This window comes from Pieris napi, chromosome 13 (assembly GCF_905475465.1).
Source record: "Pieris napi chromosome 13, ilPieNapi1.2, whole genome shotgun sequence".
In the NCBI taxonomy this organism is placed as follows: domain Eukaryota; kingdom Metazoa; phylum Arthropoda; class Insecta; order Lepidoptera; family Pieridae; genus Pieris; species Pieris napi.
In genome coordinates, this window is record NC_062246.1 from 9,400,045 (window position 1) to 9,418,910 (window position 18,866).

The 18,866-nt window shown below is 34.9% G+C and overlaps 1 protein-coding gene across 1 annotated transcript in view; it reads right to left on the bottom strand.

Annotated features, from left to right (window-relative positions):
- Positions 1 to 18,866, bottom strand: part of LOC125055524 — a 35,745-nt gene that overhangs the window by 14,673 nt on the left and 2,206 nt on the right. Inside the window, exons 5-34 of the mRNA XM_047657988.1 lie at positions 18,514 to 18,651; positions 17,561 to 17,654; positions 17,154 to 17,303; positions 16,467 to 16,608; positions 15,846 to 16,016; positions 14,636 to 14,768; positions 14,133 to 14,261; positions 13,327 to 13,428; positions 12,947 to 13,074; positions 12,589 to 12,732; positions 11,923 to 12,058; positions 11,601 to 11,696; positions 10,856 to 10,966; positions 10,623 to 10,712; positions 10,002 to 10,173; positions 9,573 to 9,736; positions 7,675 to 7,888; positions 6,919 to 7,089; positions 6,427 to 6,614; positions 5,723 to 5,827; positions 5,393 to 5,507; positions 4,624 to 4,787; positions 4,214 to 4,295; positions 3,836 to 4,015; positions 3,632 to 3,721; positions 3,016 to 3,117; positions 2,676 to 2,822; positions 2,029 to 2,171; positions 785 to 976; positions 152 to 256 (exon numbers count right to left, since the gene is read on the bottom strand). Of these exons, the coding sequence (XP_047513944.1) occupies positions 152 to 256; positions 785 to 976; positions 2,029 to 2,171; positions 2,676 to 2,822; positions 3,016 to 3,117; positions 3,632 to 3,721; positions 3,836 to 4,015; positions 4,214 to 4,295; positions 4,624 to 4,787; positions 5,393 to 5,507; positions 5,723 to 5,827; positions 6,427 to 6,614; positions 6,919 to 7,089; positions 7,675 to 7,888; positions 9,573 to 9,736; positions 10,002 to 10,173; positions 10,623 to 10,712; positions 10,856 to 10,966; positions 11,601 to 11,696; positions 11,923 to 12,058; positions 12,589 to 12,732; positions 12,947 to 13,074; positions 13,327 to 13,428; positions 14,133 to 14,261; positions 14,636 to 14,768; positions 15,846 to 16,016; positions 16,467 to 16,608; positions 17,154 to 17,303; positions 17,561 to 17,654; positions 18,514 to 18,651 (4,098 nt within the window). The remainder of the gene's footprint in view (positions 1 to 151; positions 257 to 784; positions 977 to 2,028; positions 2,172 to 2,675; positions 2,823 to 3,015; positions 3,118 to 3,631; positions 3,722 to 3,835; positions 4,016 to 4,213; positions 4,296 to 4,623; positions 4,788 to 5,392; positions 5,508 to 5,722; positions 5,828 to 6,426; positions 6,615 to 6,918; positions 7,090 to 7,674; positions 7,889 to 9,572; positions 9,737 to 10,001; positions 10,174 to 10,622; positions 10,713 to 10,855; positions 10,967 to 11,600; positions 11,697 to 11,922; positions 12,059 to 12,588; positions 12,733 to 12,946; positions 13,075 to 13,326; positions 13,429 to 14,132; positions 14,262 to 14,635; positions 14,769 to 15,845; positions 16,017 to 16,466; positions 16,609 to 17,153; positions 17,304 to 17,560; positions 17,655 to 18,513; positions 18,652 to 18,866) is intronic.

An 18,866-nucleotide genomic window follows, 5' to 3' on the forward strand; every position in this document is an offset into this window, starting at 1 on the left:
TTTATTCTGTTACATTCGCGAATTTATTTAAGAGGTGCCTGAACTCCTAGTTGGTATTTAGAGAGAAAATTTCGAAAATTCTGCTGATTTGAACCTTAGTAATGAATAAGTATAGTATGTATCATAGTTAATATGAAAGATAAATTCTTACAGATTCAAAAAACTTCAACAGAGCCTTCTTTAAACCCATCACAGGGCCTGTATCTCCAGCCTTAATGTCGCCAGTCACCGCATCGCTCTCTACTTCCAACTTTACCTAAAATCAGTTTATTAGAATAATAATAAAGCCACTTTAATTCCATACTGTTAAAAATACAAATCAAATGGATGTTAGTTTTACTCTTAATCTACGTAAGTCCTGAACTTTCCATTTGGATCTGCCTTGCGACTCTGTAACTCACTTTTCGGACTCACACAGCGGTTTTCGCAGCGGCGGTCGCGCTCAAATCAGTCGTGAAGCAGTCATTTTATAATTAGGCATTCTGATAAGGAGGGAGCTTGTATTCGAAAAGTGAGTTACAGAATCGCAAGGCTGTTCTTAGCTTCCTCCACCATTTATCCCCAGAAACCTTAACTAGCCCATCGCTTATTAGCACTTTAGATTTCTATTAGAAATTTCCTAGTTCAGTCGAATTCGTTAATTTTATATAGAGTTATTATTTATTAACCTTTAGATTGTTTAATTCTAACCTAACATTGGTATATAAAGAATGATAATAGAAAGAGTGGATTAATACACTTGAAGGCTAGGAATATTAGAAGATTCATAAAATATTTAACTTACATTAAAACTAGTGACGTGGAAGTTGGGCACCAGTTCACCCGGCGTCAATTTGGGTGGATGAGAGGCCCTTGATAAAGACATGCTGTACAAACGGTCTCCATACTTTAGCATACTGTCTAGAACGGCCGGCTTCCAATAGATGTAAGGCTCAATGTGATCTACTACTATGCCCATTGCTGCATTCCCTACGTCCTGTAGTTCAATACAAATGTTTATTATAGAAAATGTTCAAGCTTAATTTATTATTGAAGTTATACTTCTTTTGGCACGTTAGGGAAAAATGATGAGTTAATTTTTACGATACGCCGTCACAAAAAACCGACACCCTGAAGTTAAAATAGTTAACATTTTAAAATAAAAAATGTCTATATCTTTAATTATGTAGAAATATTTTTATTGTGATATTTAAATAAATTTCACAAACTATATTTAAAAAAAAATTAACTAGATAATGCGTTATAATAAAATTTTCAATGTATTAAATACCTTTTTTCTTTGTTAGTGACGTTTTTTCTACAAACGTAGAATAAGGCGAAAGATAAAAGATTTTAATAGATTTTTATCTTGTTACGCCAAAGAAGTATAACTTCTAACGTGTGTACATAAGTACACACACGTATTTTTTATCAAGCTTAATTTATTCATTATTTTCTACCATTACAGCTTAACACTAATTCAATAAAAAGAGTTCGTTCGTAACAAATAAAATGCCACTCTTCTGAATTCAGTCGGATATAAATGAATTTGTCAGTCTTTACCGCAACATTTTTAATGCACGCGTATTTATTTTTATTAATATACAAAAAACGCCAGTTCAACAAAGAACTATATGCTATATGAATGGAAAATATAATACAATTTCTGTGTAAGATTAAACTAATTTAATTTTTGTTATAAAAATTAATTAAGTATTTTTTTATTAATATTTATTATGTAGTATTTTAGATTAAGGTTTTAGTTTTTTTTCCTCACTAGGGTTGCCTGGAATAGATCGCTTGTTAGCGATAAGGCCGCCCGTTGCATCCCTTATAATTTTTATGTTATTTATTTTTCTATAAATGTAACGAAGTGTAAATAAATACATAGCATTAGATGATATAATCAAACGCTTTCCTATCTTTCTCTAGTAATATTACTAATATAAAAAAAATACTGACACAGCCACAAAACCATGGCTCCGAGGCTCTGATAAACATATCACATGAAGAAAAGAGATAAATAACATAATCTATTTATCACCTCACCTGATTATCTCTATTCGGCTGATCCAAAAAGTAATTCTCATTCTGAGCAACCCGACCTCGTATGGATCCAACAGCGCGGCCCAAACGCGTGAAATACTTTCCAAGAGCAGCGTCTTCCAACGCTTCTATAAGCTCTTCACCCTCTAAAAAATTAACTGTCCTTTAAAACTATTCCTCCAAAGCAAGATGAACTGACACTCATGCTTGCTAATAAATACTTGCTTGCTGATGGTTTAGTTTTAATCGTCCATGAAAATATGGAATGTACAGTGCAAACTGAAGAAGCATTATTTGATTAATATAATATTCACAACCTACATAGTAATAAAACAAACAAAAACAAATTTTAAACGTTTGGCCGTGTTCCTTTAATGCTAACAGCATTTCCTAGCTGTATTGCGATAAGAACACAATCACAGTTGGAGGAAAGACTCTCGAGCCGTTTATTATATTCCGCCTGCTCTGCCAGCTTGTGCTTTAATATATTGATTTAATAGATTAATTCTACGATCGGTATTTGGGAAGAAACTTAAAAAGGAATAAAATCAGAAATTTTTTTGAGAAATGTGATCAATTTTATAACTGCTTTAAATTAATTATTTGACGCAGAATCTGGACTGGCTTTCCCACTTGGATTTCTGACTCACCTTCCTCGTCAGCAGCCTCATCTTCTCCCTTCTTCGCGGCTGGTGCTTTCTTCTCTTTCAATACGGATGTCAGTTCATTTGTCACTTTCACTGGGTAGAGCTTGTAGGGCGCTAGACACTGCTTCCTGTCAAGGCCGCCTTGGATTGCTAAACCAACAAATGATTTTTACTGAAATTCAAGTAAATTGTCCTAATAAATAATTCAGAAATTGTAAGACTGCTCCATATCAGCACAAAACAAATTCACAATTGCAAACTCGAGTATTTTTGTACTTTTATAATATATATTTGACAAAATTCATATAATATGATAAGACGTACTAAAAAATACAGAACTTACTCAATTTATCAATAAACTCCCCCGGACTGGCAAACACCATTAGAGCAGGACAGGATTCAGGAGGAACAAATTCTGGCTCGGGCTCTGGTTTTTCTTCGCCCTCTATAGGATACACATAAAATAAGATAGAATAAGCTTAAAAATCTCCAATGATGCAAAGGGTGTCTACTGGTTTTCATCTGTAAGAGCAGCGTGATATGTTGTGATCTCGCCATTTCAGTTGAGCTACGCTCGCCAAAACTGTGCCGTCAAGGCCCTTAAGGCCAACAACGAGGTTCGATAAAAAAGAATAGTCAGGATTTCTTCGTTGCTCGCACCAGATAAAGACATTACGTATTATTATTATTGCTCAAATAGTGGTTAATTCCGTGAAGTTAATTTCGTGTAATCGTATTTTTGTAATTTTATTAAATAATTACTATATGTAGGATTAAACACAATCTTAACCGCTTTCAACTCATACTCGTATAATATGCCTTATAAGCCATGTACCTACATTTTTAAAGTGACACGAGAAGGACATTGCAAAATATTTGACGTATAGACAAGAAATGCCAAATCGACGATTTTTAAGTATTATTTGTACGAATTGACTTAGACAAACTTTATTACATACCTCCTCCTGCTTCATCTTCCTCCTCTTCAGCAGCATCACCACCTTCTCCTGCCATTTCATCTTTGATGCGTTGGAGTCTCAATTCATCGCCTATTAACCGTTATTTTTATTAAAATCGCATTAGTTGATTTCAATCATTTTATTTAACATTACCTTTTACCAGCCATTTATTTCTATCTCATTTATCTATTCCATGATTCCTACCTTTAGTAATCCTTTGTCTCGTCAGTATGCCTTTAGTAAGAGTAGGGGCTGGGTCAAACGCCACCACTTTTCCACCAGCTCTCATCCATACACCCATTTGATGGTAATCACCCACCAAAAGAGAAACAGACGTCGGTTTCGTCTCATCATACCACATCTTGAAGAGTGCGTCTTTGATTTCTGAAATTTAAACAGGAACCAAATTGGCTATAGCATTATTGAAACGTTTGTACTCTCATATGAAACACATAATATTAGCCAACAAAAACATAAAGTATGTTTTCATAAGAGAAACCATGTTTTTATGCAAAGTTGACTAAATTTCAAGACACTTTTGTTATTGTTGAAATAATCAATCACTTTGAATTTTCTACTTACGTTTCATTGGTGGTTCTTTTTCTTCTTCTTCTTCACCCTCTCCAATTTCATCCGGTTCTGGCTCTTCTTCACCCTCGCCCTCCTGTCAATAAAAAAAACATTTATCTCATTTTTGGTAAAATGGTAACCAACATTGTACCTCAGTCCCTACGAAATGCAGACAATTAGTTTCTTTACAAAATTTCCCATTAAGTCATCTGTAAAATTGTGGATAAACTTATGTTTCCTTTTACATCGTATATTATATATATATATATATATATATTTATATAACATTTGGTTCTGCACTTCTCGCACGCATCATGTTTCTTTTTTTTTTTTAGTTTTTCACTTTACGTTGCATTCCTTATCATTTTTATGTATTGTGTTTCTCTGCAACGAAGTGTAAATAAATAAATAAATAAACTCACCCCAGCTGGTTCATCAGGAAGTCTCAAAGGCAATCTTATAGCTTCACCCAACTCTATTGAGAACGTGTTAGCGCCCATTTCGAACTTCTCAGTCAAATCTTCCGGCGTCAGTTCCTTCTTACCAGTCTTCTTGTAAAAGTTGAGGTAGTACTCCGTGCCCGCGTCTAATTATACAAAAAATTTACAAACTTACTATACTATATTAAAATGTACAGCTTTATAGTTATTACACTTATTCAAATAAGCAAAATGTACCACACAAAGAATTCAAGTCTAATAAGCGTTCTCTTCCAGGCAATAAATTTAAGATAATTGTTTAATCAAACTGATATGCAAAAAATAAACAAATACAATGTGATCTTAATTATATTGTGAAGACTCATTGGTCTAGTGGTTAGTACGCCTGACTGTGAGTCCATGGGTCAAGGGTTCGATCCCCGGCTGAGACGAACATCGATGTGATGAGCATTTGCTGTTGTGCTTAGGTCTTGGGTGTTTAAATATGTATTTATATGTCTATATATCTATAATATGTATGTATATCCGTTGCCTAGTACCCATAACACAAGCTTCACCAGCTTAGCATGGGACTAGGTCAATTGGTGTGAATTGTCTTAAAAAAAAAAAGATACAAACATACTTAACCATTTATTAAATTATTTACGAACACAACATTTTTTTTCCGATAACAACAAATAACTTTTAAATCAAAACTTCCATAAATGACCAGGGACCTTTAGAAAATAATAATATAGTAAAATTAACATACCCAAGAAATTATACATATGATCTTGATGCATATGCGGAGGCGGAACTGACTCGGTAGCCGCAGCAAAAGCCGCCGCTGCCGGCAGGGCTAGCGTTCGACCTGCCATATCTTCCTCCTGATGAAAATATTGTGAATAGGTTTTAGTTCAGTAAAATCGGATACATGTTTTTTTTTCTTTCTTTTCTATATGTCGCCAGGAATAAATCCGATTTGGGTTTGAATACCTCCACTACTTTGCCACGACTTATTTTTCATGAAAATCATTTACTTGAATAAAAAAAATATGTAAAGTATCCCTAAAACAAAATGTATGTTCTTTATAACACATACCCCAATTCCAGCCTTTTCAGCGAGTTTTCCTATAGCAGTATTCTCCCCTCGAGGACCCATGAGTATGGCCGCTGTTCCTTTCGCTATCCATTGAAATTGCTTGTTCTGAAACGGTTTTAATAAATTAATTAAGTTGGAAGAGGTTATTATTATGCTTATCTATATTATTCTAATTTTCTGGCCTAATGTCTAATATTCTATTTTAATAATCATATAAACTGCAGAAAACTAACAAAATACTTAGCATGGTACGAATAAGCCAGACTAAGCTTCTTCACTATGAAGAAAAAAACCAACAACAAATATTAACAACTTGAAATATCCTTTAAAATATTTGAATAAAATCTACACACAGAGTAGTGTTGGCCTAGCGGCTTCAGCATGCGACTCTCATCCCTAAGGTCGTAGGTTCGATTCCCGGCTGTGCATAAATGTACTTTCTTTCTATGTGCGCATTTAATTCACTAGGTGAAGGAAAACATTGAGGAAACTGGCTTGCCTTAAGACCCAAAAAGTCGTCGGTGTTTAGGCACAGGAGGCTGATCACCTACTTTTCTATTAGATTGACAATCGATCATGTAACAGATACGTAAATCTGAGGCCGGGACCTAAAAATGCGCCACTGATTTATTTCTAAAATTTACACAAAACCAAACTTTTGGAACACATTTATAAAATCTACAATTCTCAATCAAGCGTAACACCTCAAGTTTCGTCTCCGGGGCGCCCAACTCGGCATTCAATTTGCTAGCAGTGACAGCCACAGGAGAGATATTGAAGCTATCGTCATTCCCTGGAGCTAAATTCCCAAGTATAACGTTTGCCAAATCGTCTGTAGTACCCTTGACACGGATGAGACAGGCGGCTGCGCGAGGTTCGTCCGATGGATATCCTTTAAAACAAAAGTATATCTATATATCCTACGTAATTTCCTATTTCGTTTCAAGCTTTCTATACAAATCTCAAGTTCTAAATGTTTTCTATGTATATAATTTGATAACTTTACTCTCTGAAATGACAGTCAGAAAGCAGTATGGATAGAAAATAATTATTCTTTTAATACTATGTAGATCGATTAAAGAATCCGCAATAAGTTTACTGAGCATTACACCTTGTATCTCCTACTACTTAAAAGGTGCTGAAGGGGTTGGTGCGTTGTAATTTTTCTATTGTCTAGTCTATTATATTATACTTACCATTGTCATCACATCCATGAGGATCAAAGAAGTAGAAACTATCCTCATGTCGCCAAATGGCCGTGGAGCCACCTCGGGCAGTCACCACAGCATGAGAATGCTCCTTGAATAGTCGTCTGAGGGAGTCTTTGAGGGATATAACTCCGCTACCCATTTGCGGACTTAGCTCGCCTAAAGAAATTTTGACTTGGTATGAAAGCATTTCCAATTTTACAGTCAAATTGCACACACCCATTCACCTACTTACACATTCACGCATACTTAAACAAATACCTCGGTCTTATACGAATATTGTTTGATTAGATGTTACACAGACTACTCTTTCTTTAAAAAAAATGGTTTAAACATGCACCATGTACCATAGAATAATTGTAATCTAGTCCCCATAATACAGGGTCGATACATAAATTTTGTCACAATTTTTCAGTATTTCTTTCTTTAAAATTATTTATTACTATTATTAAACACATAAAAAAAATTAAAAAAACATTAGCTTCAAATTCAATTGAATCGATTAAAAATTGAAACTAAGATGGCGATATTGTGACTTACGTTATAAAAAGAACTAGAATCTGTCCTAATCCTCGAAATAATAATTTTAAGTAGTAAGTATGTTCTGTGACACGGAATTAACATTACCACATACAATTAAATAGCTAAAACTTCTATATAAATGACCCTAATATATTTATAGAGTGCGCAAACTAGATACCTCATTTGCTAATTTGTTTGTAAGTTTTTTATTCAACAACTCACCACTGTAGACACTATCCAGAACCTCAGTCTCGATACAGTCGTACTCCGATATCTTAAACCTATTCATCACATCCACGGCTGCTAGGGTTCCAGTGGGCCCCGTCTCTTCTTCTTCGCCAGCCTCTTCATCAGCTTGAGGTGTTTCTAGACTGATACCCATCTTTTCTAAGTGTTCCATAGTATTTTGATAAAGGATATCACCGCGGATAACCGTCTGAAATGTTTAAAATGAGAATTTTATCTCTGTACTTGATGAACGTGTCTTGAAACTATTGTTCTCTGTCTGGAACAATAGTTCCAAGTAGCATTCGACGATTCTAAAATTTTGTCAAAGTTATCAAAATCAGCAATGTTTTCCGTTTAAGCCTCGGCTATCACAAGTCGTGAGTGCAAAAAATTATAACCTCGTCAAAATCATCAAGTATGAAATCTTATTTGATACTTTTAGTGTAAAATACTAAAAATATTATATTGTACGTTGTTTAGTAGCAGTACTGGCATCGGCAATTGTTAATAATATAGACGATGCTTGCAAAGGTTGTGTGCAGTGGCGTAACAATAGGGTGGCAGGGCTGGCAAATGCCACGGGCCCCCGAACCAAGAGGGCCCCTGTCTAAGAGATTTGGTTCTATGAATGAATGAGAAGTCTCCAATACACATTGGGCTAGCTTGGGGACTACAGACCATTCCCTCTCGCCTAAGAGAGGAGGCCTATGGCCATTAGTGGGACATATACAACGTGTAATTGAGTACGTTGAAAATCTCGAGTTTATTAAAATTAAACTGAGTACAACGTGACTATTTTTACTGATTGGGTCCCATCAAAAGAATTTGCCACGGGCCCCAGATGGTACAGTTACGCCACTGGTTATGTGAGTGCTGTGATTGTGTTTAAAATACCGTCTCGCAAGTATGGCCAAGGTATTTCGATCCCGGAGAGTCGAAGAGCCCAGTGGAGTAATGTGTTGGTATTTTTTGAGAACTACAGTAACTGTAGTCTGTTATACTATGTAGTAATATCAAATATTTTTCACTTCAGTGCTATCTTTCCAATGGTTATAACTTATAGCCATTTCTGCATTTGTACATATAAGATTTTGTTGCTTAAGACACCCTGTTTGACTTAGGGTCGATTCGACCAAACAAGAGTAAATCTTAATCTTAGAATAAATCGTCAGTTAATCCAGAGTAAATCAATTTTACGTTTTACCAACTACAAATTCTAAGAATAGTGGGCTTATTCGGGAATTGCTACTATACCGCCGTTTCGCACGGAATAACAGCTATTCCTAGAATAATTAAATGGCGTCAGTCAGTCCAATCAGCTGATTTCTGTCATTTCACAAATATGTATTCTGTGTTTTAATTTCAAGTCAACGCAACACACTAAATTAATAGTCTGGCATTGTATAATGAAACGTTTAAACAATTTATTATTTATTTATTTATATTTAGATTTTTTATTTTCTATAATATTAGAATGAAATTCAACTAGGCTCAACAGAAGTTCCTTTTTAGACGAAAGCCTCAAACAAACAAGAAATAAAAACTATTTGTTGTCGTTTGACACCTGTTAAAAGCTACTTTTTCACACTATAATACGGCAAAATCGAGATGACATGATCTATGCTCTTACACTGTCCCGTTGTAGAACAAAATTTATTTGCCGAATTTTATTTTCGTTCACCATTCTCTTGCTATTCGCGTATTGTTATTCCTAGCGCAATTATACTATCGATTACGTGGACAAACGACTACGGATTTACTCGAGATTAAAATCATGGAATAGATTATTCTTGGTATAGTTACTCGTGTATAAATTGAAGTTTGGTCGAATCGACCCTTAGTCTTCTATGGATACAGCAGTTGCCTATATTCCTAAAAGTCGCATTTCTTACCTCATCAACGTCATCTGCTGTCCAGGCAGCCGGTTCGATGACATGAGCCATGGCAATAGCAGCTATCGAAGCCGGAGTTGCTTGTTTACCTCGATGTTCTTCAGGAAAACGAACATCCGCCTCGTGGAATCTACCCTTTATCACCCATTTGTTTGGTGCTACGGCTGCAAAAAAAAATCCAGTAACCAAAGTTAAATATATAAAAATAGATCGCTAATACGAAGCCCTATTTTACAAGTAACAACTATGACAAAAAATAGACCATTTTTTTTTTGAGATTTGTTAATATTAATAATGAACATTTCCTTTTTTTTCTAAAAGAAATTCACCCTTTATATAATGCAGGTATCAATAAAAAGGATAATAGAAAAAAAATCCACTACCACATGTAACAATACAAAATCTATTGATAAAATTACCAGCACTTACGTTTAAGTTTATTAACAGGCTCGGGCATCTCTGGTCGTTCGCTCACTACCACATCTGCAATGCTAAATGGTTTTCGCTTCAAATCAGCCATGCTGTCCAAAAAGTGTTCGCAAAGACGCGAAACCCGACTAAAGTATAGCACACAAGCTCTGCCGCCATCTTGAAGACCCACCTGATAATCATGAGGATTTTCACAATAGGATAGATATACTTTAGTTCTACCTTTAAAATATTATTTATGAATTAATTGTTTGCTCCTTTGATATCTGCTATGACCCAATACAGACATAATAAATTCTTACTAAATATAAAAAAATAACATACAAACAGAACATATCATCAATTTTTACAGAAATATTTTTATGTCAGCTGTTTCACTTTTTTATTTCTGCCACATGGTCACTATCGTACGAATGGCCTAAGCATAAGAGGCTAGGCTGCGTCATGCAATGTTTTAAAAACATTTTTCTTTTTGTATAAATTGTATTTTTTTTCTTAACTATTTAGATTTGTACTTTGGCGTGAAGCTTCAAGGAGCATAATCAAACCCGGTCGTGGTTTTTTGGTGTATTGTACTTTTAGTTTTAGCAATAGTAAAATTACAGTTCTTTAAAACTTTACCTTATATCCAAATCTGTCCGCCGGCCATGGATGGTAGCAGTAATATTTGCCACCCTCATTCCAAATAGATACTTCAACTTCACCCGGAATCTAGATAAATTGGCTAAATTAAATCAAAAAAACAAAGCAGACATTTTTAATGAATTAAATAAATGTTCAGTAACAATAGGATACAAACAAAAACCAAATAGAAAAACATAATTGTGCTATACATATTTAAGGATTTTTTGTACCTGTAAAACCCCAGTATCACACTCCTTGAAAAAACTCTCCAGGCCCCGGCAGAGATCCAACACTTTTGGATCCGTAGATATCATTTTGCCCCACACTGCTATTCCGCGGTCCTGAAAATAAGGAGTTATTAATGACTTCAATTATTAATGCGAATAAGAATGAAACTCTTTTTTAGATTTTAATTATATTTTTTATTAATTCTTTGTATTTAATTGTACGCCCATGGTATAGCAGTATAATTTGTAAGTTACCTTTAAAATAGGAAGAATAATAAAAAATATTGTAGTCGGTTACCATTCTAAAAGTCTTCTGGAAACCCGAGGGATTTTTAATAACAATTTAATTAATTCATCGTCATCATCAGACTCTTTTTTGGTCCATTTCTGGCCTCCTCTATCTTCATCAGTAGGCCCCTGCCCGGCCTCTTTGCACCCACTGAGAGCCAACCTCCAGGTTGGTCCACCTAGTCGGTGGGCGGTCATCAATTCAAAAAGTCTGCGGTTCTTGGCCATGCGCGCTATGTGGCCTGCCCACCGCCACTTACTTGTTGCAACAACCCTAAATATGTCGCTCACGCCGCCGGCCGTATTTATTAATTAGACAACTTAATATTGATTAATGTGAATAATAATGCGATTCTGGCGGTCATGACTCCCTCACTTCACGTTATCTCAACTCGTGGGCTATTTTCAATGGTTTTCTTACCTATAACAATGGCGGATATTCTTGAATGTGTACACGTACCTTATGGCTATATTCGGTATCTCGTATTCTGAAGGTCTCTTTAAGTTCACCCAACACGAGTCTTCTGATCGGTCCACTTCTCTCTAGTAGGGATTCCTGCGTTTATTATAGAATTTAATAATTAACTCCGAAATATTATTTACCCCTCAATTATACACATATATTATATTAAAAAAATAAGGTAAAATAATAGAAAAAATTAAAACAACTAAATAATAAAATACAGAAATTCAATAAACTTTAAAATAAAAAGAGAAATATACAGAATCCCCGCTATGTGATTTAAATTCCTTGTGTTATATAAATAACTACGTATAATCACCCTGAAAAAATTCCACCCAACATCCAAAGTCTCATCCAGTATGTCTTCGTTCCAGGCCCGCGCGCGATACCGCCGCAACATACCGAGAGCAGCTACGCAACACGCGATACTCGTGAATGTTTTGAAAGTTTGGTATCTGAAATACAATACTTTTTTAGCCGATTTTCAGAGGCTATACGAAAAACATTAAAAACATTTTTTTTATTAGCATTAGGACTTCATACTAAACGAAACAACTAGAGAATCGGCTCCCAGTGACGACGACCGACCTCCAATTATTTAAAAAGAGAGCTTATTGCACCCTCAAAAGACGAGAACGCACCGACTAAAATGAGTATACATGGACTGCGATAACTGTAGGTTCGTTTCCCATCTTATTAAAAAAAGTGACGACCAAAGCATTGGGTATTATTTAAAATGAGCATTTAATTATTAATATGACTCATTTATCACTGATAGCGTTTTACATAGAACATTCTAGCATTGAGAAATGAAAATTAACGGTGACGAACACGCAGTATCCGCTGTGTTGTTGGTGACAGCAACTTAAAACTGCTTTGGAACTTAGTTGAAGATGTTTTTGTATATATGCTTTAATCAAATAAATGTTTTTTTTATTTCGAATCTACAGATAAAAAGAGTTTGTAAACTATTTATTGTGCAGACCTGTAACTGGCCATATGTCTAGTGCCTCTCAACAGCCACTTCTCAACGTCAATTTGCTGGTACTGAGAGTGGTAGTTCTGGTCCGCAATCTCCACCGGGCTATGAAGAACTGTCTCGGACTTCGGACGTGGAATCATGTCGTCTCTAGAATTGAATATTAACAATTTATTATTTATTATTGGACCCATAAGACACGTCTACAATTTTCATTGAATTATCAGACTTTATAAGACTTTTCTTAGATGAGATATTTATTTCTATCTCAGTTTTTATATTTATACAGCCAAGTTAATTGACGGAAATTGATTTTTCAACATATTTAAAAACAAGCACCAAGGGATTAGATATTTTTTCCTACCTTCCATATGCATGTCCATCTGATTTGGGGCAATAGAGGAAGAAATCTTCTCCACGAAGCTGCATTAACTGGTCTATTGTTGGACCAGGGGGTGCTTTTTCTGGGGCTAACGGTAGTTGGGGTGGTGGCTGTGATGTTAAGATATAAAAAATAATATTTAATAAAATATCGCAAAAAAAAGAGATATGGCAAGTTCTATAGACATTGTTTATCTTACTTTAGCTCATATTACTAAAGTTTTTAAGTTTGTTGTAATTATCACAAACACTGGTTTTAACTCTATACGTATATAGTATTTTAGAATGAAGTTAATTTATTATATCTGAAAAGTTAAAAACTAACGAACAAAATAAACTACTCTTACAAGCAATTTAACTTACTTCTTTGGGCTGTTTCTGATAAAAGTCTCGAACTTTTTTCCGGGAAGTTGCTCTGGATGTTGCTAGACTCACCGCGCTGAGGGAACACTGAGGATATTTGCCCTGAAAGAAAAAAATAACTACGAAAATATCCAAATATTTAAGAATGCGCCGACGAGTCGCAAACTGACATTTTAAGTATGAATAATACTTTTCGTAATTGCAGGTCTCTTTCAAAAATACACTCAATCAAATGAATAAATGCACAGGAAACTTGATTTAGGTTACGTTCTGGAAGAAGAACAAACTCGAAGAACTCAAATGTGCTTTACTAAATTTGTTTTGTGACTATTTTTACGCCACGATCGCAAGTACGCTACGTTGTACGCTAGTATCTTTGGTCCGGGAGGGCCCTAACAGCTTGCTGGTGGTAAAAGCCGGAAGGCTGGATGACCCTTAAATGTGTGCAATGGACTACATATTGTACCCTTTTTAAATTTAAGATTGTATATACTTTAAAGCCAACCTACTAATATAATATTTAAGACAATAATATAACTAGTACAATAATAACCATATGGACTGCTTAAATAAATAAATTATTATTATAAATTCCCTCCGTAATCCATCACACCTCCGATAAATTTATTTTAGCCCTAGGGTAGTTTTAATAAACCGAATTAAAAGTGTATTATGATATATTGTTTGACTTACCACTTCTTTACGTGCTAACATTGTTGGTGTAAGTTTTTCTTATTATATACTTTCTAATGCGTTAAAATCTTCTATTGTTGCTGTACAAAAAAAAAGTATTGAAAAATGCATACCTCTCTTATCTTCTTCTCTATCAGGGCATTAATATTAATACTATCCCATTCACTCCTACAGTGAATCTTGAGCGCTTTGAGATCTAGTTCATAATCTGGTTCCCGGATCAGCGGCTCTTTTTGGACCACCTAACAATAAACAATTTTATAAGATCCAATAACCACTAATTTCAGAATTAAGTTACGTTACATCGCGCAATTACAAGATGATTGATTTTTCAAATGTATTAAGTAGTGCTTGTTCTTTGAAATAAACTCAGCCTTATTATAGATATATATATGTTAGATATTATATAGATTATATTATCTTTAATTATTTAACAAAATCAATTAAAATTGTTGCAATATAAGAAAATTACTATTTAAGCTTGCAAAGCTATAAACTGTCTTATTACAAAACTTGAACTGAAGATAGTACTATGTTTATCATCATGCTTACTTTTTTCTCATGACAAAGAAATGGTAACCATAGTAACAAACACACGAACAAAATGACGTCTCACCTCAATACTAGTCAAGGTAATAGGAGGTTTTGGAGTGCCTTTCTTTGCCGCGTCCAAATCACCGTAGTTCGCGAGAAAATCTAATACGAAAGATGTTATACCGGCGTATCTTAAAAACGCACCAGCGCCGAACCTATTAAAATAACTTTTATTATAAACTAGTTTTTAAAAGCCGTAACATTTATTTATTTCAGAAATACATACATTATCCTTACAGACTATGCTAATACGATATCTAATGTCCAGAAACATTAAATAAAATATAATAAAGTACTTATATAGTATTAAACACATAATATCCACAATATCGCTACTGTGAATTCACTCTGCGAACATATAAATATGTCGATAGTGTCGGAGACAGCATTCAGTAGGCGCAACGTCTTTGATAACGGGGACTGGTTCTTGCCCTTGGTATCACAAAAAACCTAGGCCTTCGCCGTTGCACATATCCCATAGGTACTAAGAGACCCAGTTCTTGGAGTACACTTGGGTTGCACCTACCCCCTCAAGTCTTTCAGTAGGTAGTAGGCCAACTGTAAGTCCCGTCTGGTTTCCAATACAACATAACATACTTCTGAGCTTACTGTCCCGCTTGTGTACTTACCTACCTTTATTCAACATCAAGTCCACCTAATCAAATATCAAGTCCAACTATCAAATATAACGTCATATAAAAACAAGTCCTCAACAATTTTTACGCGAGTACTATATACATTATACATATTAGGGCCTTACATGTGAAATTGGCGTTTTGTATGGGAGGAACAAGTAGATTGTTTTTAAATAGTAATAATATTGTTAGCGGACTAACGCTATCTTGTAGCAGAAACCTATATAAAGCATGGCAACACCGGCGTTGACTCACTTTTATTTCGAGACTTCGTGCGGAACGGACTTGTTACTAACCTAACCTCGGTAGATTTTAAAAGTCTAAAGTACCTACACGTTCTAATCTTTTGTGTTTCCTAATAATATATTAAATTAATAAAAATATGTACCATTGCTATCTATATACTTTTGCCGTCTTATAATGTAAAAAGATTAATTTGGAATTCCTAACCAAAGAAGAGATATTGCGGTACAAAATGGCCAGTACGCCAAAACGTCAATTTCATAAGAAAGGACCAAATCTATACGAAATAAGAAAAAAAAATGAATGAATGAAATCGGAATATCGTATATTAAACTGTTTAATTGCATTACTTACAATTTATCAGGTTGCCCCGTATCATTCAGCATGTGTGGGTCAAATATGTAGCAGACAGTTCTCACTTGACTCCCAGCTTCGGGTGGGGGCGGATGACCCCATATTAGAAAATGTTTGTCCCCCGCAGATAAAATCATCATGTAGGTCCCACCCACTCGCTTTTCCATAAGTCTGAAAATTGTCAATCAGTTCTTGATACACTTTTAAGGTTGATTTAAAGAAAACAGAGTATTATAAAAAAATCATTTAAATTTGGGCCCTAGTCAAAAGTAAATAACTTCTGAGTTATTTGATATTCATGATAAAATAAATGAATAAATAAAAAAAAATAAAAAAATTAAATACTGTAAATTGTCTATACAACAAATAAATGTATGTTTCTGTGTAAATTTAAAATCATAGCAAAAGTAAAGATTCTGTATCTATAGTAAGCATGTAACTTTACAGGGAGTTTTTATCGAACTTAATTTACTTTACCAGTAGAAATAAAGCAATATTTCTAAGTAACGAACAATTTCAACGTTAAAAACTAAAGATTTTTATTTATATATACGGTGTAAGTGGATAAATGGTTGGGATTAATATTATAATACTTTCGAGTTCCTCGTAACAAATACTTACGCCATCAAATCAGCCTCCGCCTGAATATTATCGGGGTGTTTCGCAAGCAATCCCCGATCAGTTTCCACCATCTTTACAGTATACTTTGTGTCGTGGAAGTACAGTGATGTTAGGAGCTGGTTCAGTTGGAGCTGGGGTTTGCCTATTAGTTCACAAAAAAATAAGATCTACCACAGATGCGCTATCAATTGAATTAATTGCCCCATTACGCCTGTCCAGGAGATGCCTATTTGACCGCCGCTTTATGGATTTTTTTTTATAAAACAGGGGCCAAATCGGCAGGAGACTCATCTGATGTTAAGTGATATAGCGCCGCCGATGGATACTCTCTTTGCCAGAGGGTTCGCGAGTGCGATGCCGGCCTTTTAAGAATTGGTACGTTCTTTTCTTGAAGGACCCTAAGTCGAATTGGTTCAGAAATACTTGAGTGCGCAGCTGGTTTCACATAGTGATCAATTAAATCTCTTTTTACAACCTTAAGGTCCCAACTAAATATATAAGTTTTATTACATAAATAATATACTTAGCGGAACACGGCGACATATCGAGGTTCGGTAGAAATATTACGAAAAATTTGCAGTCCATGCAGGTCTTCATAAAAGTACCTAGTTACTACGGCACTAAGGGTAGAAGGAATTCCATTATACCTAATACAGATAAAATATGTTCTTATATGAAACAATTTACCCTTATAGCACTTCATGGCCAGCATACACTGTTTATAATATCTATCTCCGCCATCTATCACTTCATCCACATCTCTCCTTATTAATTCAGCCGGTGTCTTCTCTTCCAATAGCGCTCGGCATACAACTGCTATGCAAGCAGTTTGCGAACCTAAATTAAGTCTAATTTTATTATTTGTAACGAAAATGTTGCGTTGTGAATGTTGTTTAAATTGAAACAAACAATACATATTTATATTTAAAACTCTATGAAATAGTTGTATATTTTTGTTATGATGATAAGCAAATATTACATAAAATTCTTTTGTATCCTTGCTAATGGGAACCTACGACAGGTACATGAATTACATGATAAACAATGGTTTCTTTCAGAATTATTTCACAAATGCGTTGTATTCTTAATTTTACCGCAAGCAGTAGAAGAGTATTTCTTGGAGTTGCACCCAATACTGCCTTGAAGCATCATCTTATTCTTCTCCACTTGTGTAAAGTTGTGCCAGATCTACCAAAATACGTTTATAAATAAAATAAAAGACATTTATTTGATAACTTAGTAGTAAGCAATGCCATGGTGTTTATTATTTATTATTTATGACATGGTATGTAGATAGCGATTACGTCAGCAGTAATTATTTACTTTTTTTACACATATGGCAACCCATAATGTCATGCTTGAAAACTAAATGCATTTTTGAGGATTTCTACAAATAATTAACACATTTAGGTACTCGCTTAGAACTGAATTGGGGAATTGCCGACGTGTTCTAAGCAAAGCAAGTTAATGTTTTGGTGTTACCGTTGATCCACTTTCGCCAAAGTTGAATTGTTCAAAATGTCGTATCAAATAATTAGACAAATCTAAGTTATAATATTAGAGCCTTGCTTATATTTGCTGACAAGGGGAGGAGGGGGGATTATTAATTATAGTAAATCTGCTTACGTATGTTGGGTTGGTAATATTTATTTAATTGAATAATAAAAATATTTTATGAAATATATAATTATATAAACATATTCTTGAACCTTGCCATAAGCGCGCATGTGCAATAGTTGCTCATTTGACTAGTTCTATTGTTTACGAAATGACGGCGAACATCCGCCTGAAGTGGAATGGTCGACTCGGATAAAGGAACAGAATATAAAACAAATTGTGACACATGCGCACGGGCATTCATCGTTTAACCTCGAAGTGAGACAGTTCATGTAAAATCAATTAAGTCAAAGAAGTGAATTAAAGTGAATCCAGTCATTATTGAAGTGTTTAATTTCCTATCCGTAATCAAGTATTTATTACGTTATCTAAAGGAAGATTCTCTGAGTGCGACGCGTAATAACGTATTATAAAAGCATAAAAACCTTACCTTTTTCAACTTAGCACATTCATACAACGGCTGAGTAATCTCTTCCCGCGGTATGCGCAAGCGTCGCGGCCTTCGTCGGCGCCGTCGCAAGTATGGCGGTATCCATTTGCGAGTCTCTAGTTCTGGTAGTTCAATCATCTAAATGATTTAATAAATCCCATTAGCACAATCGTATTAGTTCAATCGATGTTTTAAGGTGGCCATTCACGGTCAATCCATATGGCTTTCGCGCCACTGGCTCGATACTCGACGTCGTGCCGAGCCAAATTGATGCCATTCACGAACGCGCCAGCGAGCCGTTCCATTTGATCATTTTGAGTGTAGGCGTCGATAGCACCGGACGTGTTCATAAT